The 7,236-nt window shown below is 45.9% G+C and overlaps 1 protein-coding gene and 1 pseudogene across 1 annotated transcript; one reads left to right on the top strand and one right to left on the bottom strand.

Moving 5' to 3' along the window:
- Positions 1-969: 969 nt before the first annotated feature.
- LOC110507105 (mth938 domain-containing protein-like) lies at positions 970-4,389 on the top strand (annotated as a pseudogene).
- A 15-nt stretch (positions 4,390-4,404) lies between these two features.
- On the bottom strand, positions 4,405-6,643 carry LOC149971262 (integrator complex subunit 4-like). The gene is made up of 6 exons (XM_090224706.1): positions 6,357-6,643; positions 6,220-6,279; positions 5,897-5,954; positions 5,594-5,733; positions 5,146-5,260; positions 4,405-5,009 (listed from the first exon to the last, which is right to left on the bottom strand). The coding sequence occupies exons 1-5, from the start codon at positions 6,485-6,487 to the stop codon at positions 5,236-5,238; spliced, it is 414 nt and encodes a 137-aa protein (XP_090080832.1). The 5' UTR covers positions 6,488-6,643; the 3' UTR covers positions 4,405-5,009; positions 5,146-5,235.
- Positions 6,644-7,236: the final 593 nt, after the last annotated feature.

The raw sequence follows: 7,236 nt of genomic DNA, 5'->3' as shown, positions 1-7,236 counted from the left end.
TGCATTTGCAGCATCATTATTCCCCTTTGGACAGGTTACAGTGACAACAGGAGGAATGGGAACGAACCTAAAGGCAGTACAGCCTTTTAGAAAATGGGAGGGACTCACACACACACACAACATAAAAGTCCATGTAGAAAAAAAGTGTATAAAATAAATGGTTATTGGATGAACTCGGTGGGACAAACAGTTCTTGCTTCAAACGTTGAGTTAATACATTTATCCATTAGCCAGTCCACATTTTATCATGGCCACTTTCAGCAGGAGACAACGTTGGCCAACGTTCAGATAGATATCTATGATATAGAACATATATACTTCTCTGGTATATGTAATAAGCGATCACATCAGCTCGAGTCATGACATTTCTGTCTGCAAAGTTCCACAACGCTGCAGCATCAGCAACTTGACAACGATTCGGAACACACCCACCCCTTCACGGAAGTAGCAGTCAGGCCACAACAATGAGGCAGATATTTCACTGGATGGTTAAATGTGAAGCATCCGCTTGGTGATTCCACGCACTACCAAATATGGTAGCGAGAAGAAGCCCAATGCCGGGGAGTGGGAGAAGATGGATTTTGGCCGAAATTCTGCAAATGTTCTCATCGATGAAACATTTGATCTCAATACGGTTTTATGAACAGAGTGGACTACGGGTTTTAAACTTTACCCTTTGCAAAAGTTTTTTTTTAAATCGCGTTGTTTAGAAGGAGTGCAAATGCGAAATGAGTTATCGCACACGAGCACTTCAGAGTGGGCGTTCCCTAACGGAAATATGCAGATGATGCTAGAACGCGCCAATAAGATCTCGCAAGCTCGTGCTTGGCTCTAGATATGCTTATGTTTTATTAGAATACTTTATATATCCATATTTCTTGCAGCATTGCTCTCAAGTTGACAACCCGTCTGAAAGACACACCAACACACAGATTGGAGAGGTTTGAGCAGGGCAGCCCCTGTGAGCCATGGATAGTACCCTCTGGTTCCTGGTTTATTCCCCAGCAGATGTTTCTGTTGGGATTCAAAACCGGCAAGCCTCCTGTTGCTAGGCCACTTTTTAGATTAAAAACGCTGCATTTGTTTCCAAATGTGCCTACAGCACCTGAGACACAACACATGCCCTATGTCCTCACCAGAGATTGCTTCCCCTTCCTGGAGACACATGAAGGTGAAGGGCTGCTCCTCTTCCTATAAGGTGTGGCCCGGGGGAAGCCGCGCCTGGGACTGGAGAGACTGAGACGGACGTAAGTTCTGATGATAATAGGACGGACAGCACATAGAGATGGACATGGGCTGCACCTTATTTGATGATAATGTCACTACACACTTTGTGTGTAGCATCACCCTGGAGTGCAGCCTGCAGATCTGGAGGAGGTACTTCAGAAGGGGGTGGAGACGCTGGTCATCGGGCAGGGCATGAGTGAGGCACTGCAGGTATGTCCCTAGGCCTGGACCCATACACACAGACTTTCCCTAGCCATACACATTTACCCCAAAAATGTTTATTATATTGACAAGATATTAGAATGACCAATCTAACAATGGAAATAAATGTCCTCAAAGATGGAAGGTAGGTGGGACTATTCTAACCAAGAGCGCAGATACGTGTGAATAATAGCCCATAGAGATTTATAGAGGACTCATCTTTGTTTCTGTGCCATTATAGCATCTGACAGCAATAGACATTGCCTCAATGGCAATCTCCTTTATAAAGTAGTACAATATGTTTCTTCATTGACTGATTTTTTTCTCCCAACTCATAGGAATCCCCACCCAGTTGACTACTTTAACATGTTGGAAGCCTTCAAATGGCAATGTCCATGCTAAAATGGATTAAATCCATGATGAGTCCTCTATATATCTCTATGACAACAGGGACAACTACAATATAGTCATTTTTGGGTAAGTTGCCGATATGCCACAGGCGTCCACTTATCACTGCATTCGTAACAACTTAAACATTACAAAAATGACTTACAATCAAATAAGCCTCACGTAGCAAATGAGCAATTCCATTTTTTTGTTGACCAAATTAAAAACTCATTGACCTCAATACAAAAATTCCTCACTTCTTGGGCTTATTTGGACGACTGTACATACATACCCCAACCAGAAGCCATGGATTACAGGCAACATTCGCACTGAGCTAAAGGCTAGAGCTGCCGCTTTCAAGGAGCGGGACTCTAATCCGGAAGCTTATAAGAAATCCCGCTATGCCCTCTGACGGACCATCAAACAGGCAAAGCATCAATACAAGACTAAGATCGAGTCGTACTACACCGGCTCCGACGCCAGTCGGATGTGGTAGGGCTTGCAAACTATTACAGACTACAAAAGGGAAGCACAGCCAAGAGCTGCCCATTGACACGAGCCTACCAGACAAGCTAAATAACTTCTAGGCAAGTAACACTGAAACATGCATGAGAGCACCAGCTGTTCCCGGACGACTGTGTGATCACGCTCTCCGCAGCCGATGTGAGTAAGACCTTTAAACAGGTCAGGGGTGTGTCTATATGGTCAACATTCACAAGGCCGCAGGGCCAGATGTGTTACCAGGACGTGTACTCTGAGCATGCGCTGACCAACTGGCAAGTGTCTTCACTGACATTTTCAACCTCTCCCTGTATGTAATACCAACATGTTTCAAGCAGACCACCATAGTCCCTGTGCCCAAGAACACTAAAGTAACCTACCTAAATGACTACCGACCCGTAGCACTCACAGTTGTAGCCATGAAATGCTTTGAAAAGGCTGGTCATGGCTCACATCACCACCATTATCCCAGAAACCCTAGACCCTCTCCAATTTGCATACCGCCCCAACAGATCCACAGATGATGCCATCTCTATTGCACTCCACACTGCCCTTTCACACCTGGATAAAAGGAACACCTATGTGAGAATGCTATTCATTGACTACAGCTCAGAGTTCAACACCATAGTGCCCTCAAAGCTCCTCACTAAGCTAAGGACCCTGGGACTAAACCCCTCTCTCTGCAACTGGATCCGGATTGCATGGTAGGCCTGATCACCAACAATGATGAGACAGCCTATAGGGAGGTCATAGACCTGACCTTGTGGTGCAAGGACAACAACCTCTCCCTCAACATGATCAAGACAAAGGAGATGATTGTGGACTACAGGAAAAGGAGGACCGAGCACCCCCATTCTTATCGACTGGGCTGTAGTGGAGCAGGTGGAGAGCTTCAAGTTCCTTGGTGTCCACATCACCAGCAAACTAACATGGTCCAAGCACCCCAAGACAGTTGTGAAGAGGGCACGATAAAACCTATTCCCCTTCAGGACACTGAAAAGATTTTGCATGGGTCCTCAGATCCTCAAAAGGTTTTACAGCTGCACCATCGAGAGCATCCTGACGGGTTGCATCACTGCCTGGTATGGCAACTGCTCGGCCTCCGGCTGCGGTACATCACCGGGGTCAAGCTCCCTGCCACCCAGGACCTCTATACCAGGCGGTGTCAGAGGAAGGCCCTAAAAATGGTCAGACTCCAGCCACCCTAGTCATAGACTGTTCTCTCTGCTACCGCACGGCAAGCGGTACCGGAGTGCTAAGTCTAGGTTCAAGAGGCTTCTAAATAGCTTCTACCCCCAAGCCATAAGACTCCTGAACAGCTAGTCAAATGTCAACCCAGACTATTTGCATTGCCCTTCCCCCCACCCTCTTCTACGCTGCTGATACTCTCTGTTATAATCTATGCAGTCACTTTAATAACTCTACCTACATGTGCATATTACCTCAATTACCTCAACACCAGTGCCCCCGCACATTGACTCTGTACCTGTACCTCCTGTATATAGCCCCGCTATTGTTATTTGCTGATGCTCTTTAATTATTTGTTATTCTCATCTCTTACTTTTTTTTGGGGGGGGGGGGGGGGATTTTCTTAAAACTGCATTGTTGGTTAAGGGCTTGTAAGCATTTCACTGTAAGGTGTAACCTGTTGTATTCAGCGCATGTGAAGACATACAATTGTTTTTATTCGATTTAACTTTCAAAATACAGAAATCATCCCCGCAGCAAAATATGATACAAATTGCATCAGAAGGGAATGATTTATGTATTTGGAAATGTTACGTATCTTGAAAAAATGTTGTTTCGCTTGTCAGCAATCAAGTTGAGACTATGTCAACAATGGATTAATGAAACAAAAACAAAATGATAGTTTTCAGGTGGAATTTGTCTTTTAAAGTCAGCTGCAATGTTGAACACGCTCTCTTTAAAAAGGTCCCTTCCTCAAGTGTGGACTTTGTGTGACAGAGAGGAGTGGAACTGAGGGTGCTGCAGACCGTGAAGGCCATCACAGAATACAACAACCTGGTTGGCCAGGGAGCCAAGGTGGGTGGCGTCTTCCACTCTACCTGCTGATGAAATCATACCACATACCATCTGGTTTCATTTATTGTCATTCAAAAAAAGTTTGTCCTTAACTATAGCAACTAGGAATAGCAACACATAGATCAGACAGGTGACCTCAGTGATACTCTGGCTTAGTCTCGTGCGGAATTCCAAATGGCACCCTATTCCCTTTACAGTAGTCAAAAGTAGTACACTATATATGGAATAGGGACCTATTTGGGACGCATTCTCATTCTAGTTGAGAATAAAGGCCAGTCAGCTAGTCAGCCAGCCACTAACAAATATATTGTTTTGTAAAAATGAACACAGTAAGGAAGGACCAGCTTTGAGTCTGCACCAATGGCTGAGGAGAAGCAGGTCAGGGGTGTGAGAGGGAGAAGACAACAGACAAGATAGAAAAGACTAGAGGAAGAGGATAGGGAAAGGGAGATGGATGTTTAAAGAGGTGTGTTTGTCAGCGGCAGGCAGGTTTGGGCATGATGAAGACCTTGACAGGTTTGCTGAAGAGAATGGTTCCCTCAGTGGCACCCTCTGCTGGCTGGAGGCCTTCAATGCTGCTGTCGCTCCACGCTGTCTTAGAGACAAGATGAGCTGTAGGCCAGCAGCAGCCTCACTTCGATCTGATACGCCTTTGAGAGAAAGACAGAGAGAAAGGGGCCGGGGTAAATTTGTGTCCTCACCGGTCCATGCGGAGTGAGACAGGTAAAATGCGTGTGGGTGTGCCCCCCACTAGTCCATGTGCTGTGAGACAGTGTGTGTCCTCACCAGTCCATGCGCAGTGAGACAAGTAGACCTGTGTGATGAGGCGGTGGCGGTGTGGTCCAGGACTCCTGAAGTCTCCAGGTTTAGGCTGAATCACATGAGACTGGCCGTCTGGATACTGTGTGTGTGTGTGTGTGTGTAAAAGACAAAGCAAACTATTACAACTGGGACCAACACTTCATCCATGAGCAGGAGAGAGGAGATGGCACAGGTTATATACCGCTAGGGTCCTGAACAAAGGCTCCATTCTGATTCTCTACCCTTCACCCAGAAATGTGCATGTACATTGGATTGGTGCAAGCATGGCTGGAGGGAGTTAACACCATATTCCAGTTAATTCCTTTTAAATCCATGAGGGTGAGTGTATGAGTGCACATTTTAGGAGAAGTTTGGAGAATCGGAACGCAGCCACGGGTTGTGTACCAGAGACCTTATATAACAGGTTGTGTACCTGTACTTTGTGTTGTGGGGGTCTTGTACGTGCTCCAGCGTAGCGTCGATGTCTAGCGCCACCACCAGGCCAGAGGTGAAACGCAGGTGGTTGTCAGACTCTCCTGTCGGCTCAATGATGGTCGCTGATGCACGCTGGACCTGCCAACCAATACAAACCACACCTGGGTCAAATACCTGTGTGTGTATGTGTTCTGTGTACCCGTTTAGGAAATTGAAGGTTTAAGAAGCCACTCTGTCTCAGTGTGGTCTGAAGAATCTTGACCAGTTCTCCAGGCTTGTAGGCCGACAGCCTGGGACTCACATCCAACAGCTTCCCCACAAAACTTTCCTGGAGGTGGGGCAGCTCCACCACAAACAGCCTGGAGGCATAGAGGTTAGGGTTCATCAGAATACCAAAAGAAAAGGGTGTGCTTTCTGCAAGGTCAATGTTGCCACCATGTGGCGATAAATTAAAACAACAATTCAGTTGCCCAATTAATTACAAATGCATCGGTTTCTGCTTCTTTTCTTTTATAGGACAAATATTCTGTCTTTTTTGTTTTCAACAATATCAAATGTTTATGAAATAAAATACATGAAATAATTGGTAGATGAAATTATGATTAAAAAAAAGAGATAATATACCTCTGAAAGGATTCCACCTCCTGAAGGAACTTCTCACAGACACTGATGAGAGGTTCAACTCTGCAGAGAGATGAGAGGGGTTGAGCTGCTTGACAGTTATAGACATGGACGGTGGAGGTGTTTGTGTGTGTACTAACCCTCGCCTAGTGCGGGCAGTCAGAACTCGCTGTAAGGCCTTAGCCTGTAGTCTGACATGGTGTATGGTGGCCACCTGTCTGTTCTCCAGACCATTATATAGGAACACCAGTTTATACGTCTCCTTCAGCATCTACAAACACACAACATGACATTATATACACAAAGCTCTGCATATCACATTACTGTCTAGGGTTAATGCCACCGGCTGAAGACACATACACACTGAGTGTACAAAACACTTGCTCTTTCCTTGACAGACTGACCAGGTGACCCTTATTGATGTCACTTGTTAAATCCACTTCAATCAGTGTAGATTAAGGGGAGGAGACAGGTTAAAGAAGGATTGTTAAGCCTTGAGACAATTGAGACATGGATTGTGTATGTGTGCCATTCAGAGGGTGAATGGGGAAGACAAAAGAACGGGGTATGGTAGTAGGTGCCAGGTTCACCGGTTTGTGTATGTCAAGAACGGCAACGTTGCTGGGTTTTTCACACTCAACAGTTTCCCGTGTGTATCTACGATGGTTCACCACCCAAAGGACATCCAGCCAACTTGACAACTGTGGGACGCATTGGAGTCAACATGGGCCAACATCCCTGTGGAACACTTTTGACACCTTGTAGAGTCCATGCCCAATGAATTGAGGCTGTTCTGAGGGCAAAAGGAGGTGCAACTCAATATTAGGAAGGTGTTCCTAATGCTTTGTACACTCAGTGTATGTGCTCCTCTTCCCACTGGAGACCGGGGTTCAATCCCCCTTCAACCCATATCGACCAACTGCCTGTATCCCTTCCATTTCAAATCTGTCTATCCAGAGACATCTTGGTGAGCAGTAGTTGGCAGCGGAGGTAGGTGGCAAAAAAGTCAGCAGCCCCTGC

This window comes from Oncorhynchus mykiss, chromosome 27, assembly GCF_057628025.1.
Source record: "Oncorhynchus mykiss isolate SJ-2025 chromosome 27, ASM5762802v1, whole genome shotgun sequence".
NCBI lineage: Eukaryota > Metazoa > Chordata > Actinopteri > Salmoniformes > Salmonidae > Oncorhynchus > Oncorhynchus mykiss.
This window is presented reverse-complemented; position numbering and strand designations above follow the sequence as displayed.

What these genes read in the sequence shown, in the direction of transcription:
- LOC149971262 (XM_090224706.1), bottom strand. Translation starts at nt 6,487, where the DNA reads ATGCTGAAGGAGACGTATAAACTGGTGTTCCTATATAATGGTCTGGAG. An exon ending in GAGGTGGAATCCTTTCAGAG is followed by an intron (nt 5,955 to 6,219) that starts GTATATTATCTC and finishes CTATGCCTCCAG; the next exon opens with GCTGTTTGTGGTGGAGCTGC. An exon ending in TTGTGGGGAAGCTGTTGGAT is followed by an intron (nt 5,734 to 5,896) that starts GTGAGTCCCAGG and finishes ATTGGTTGGCAG; the next exon opens with GTCCAGCGTGCATCAGCGAC.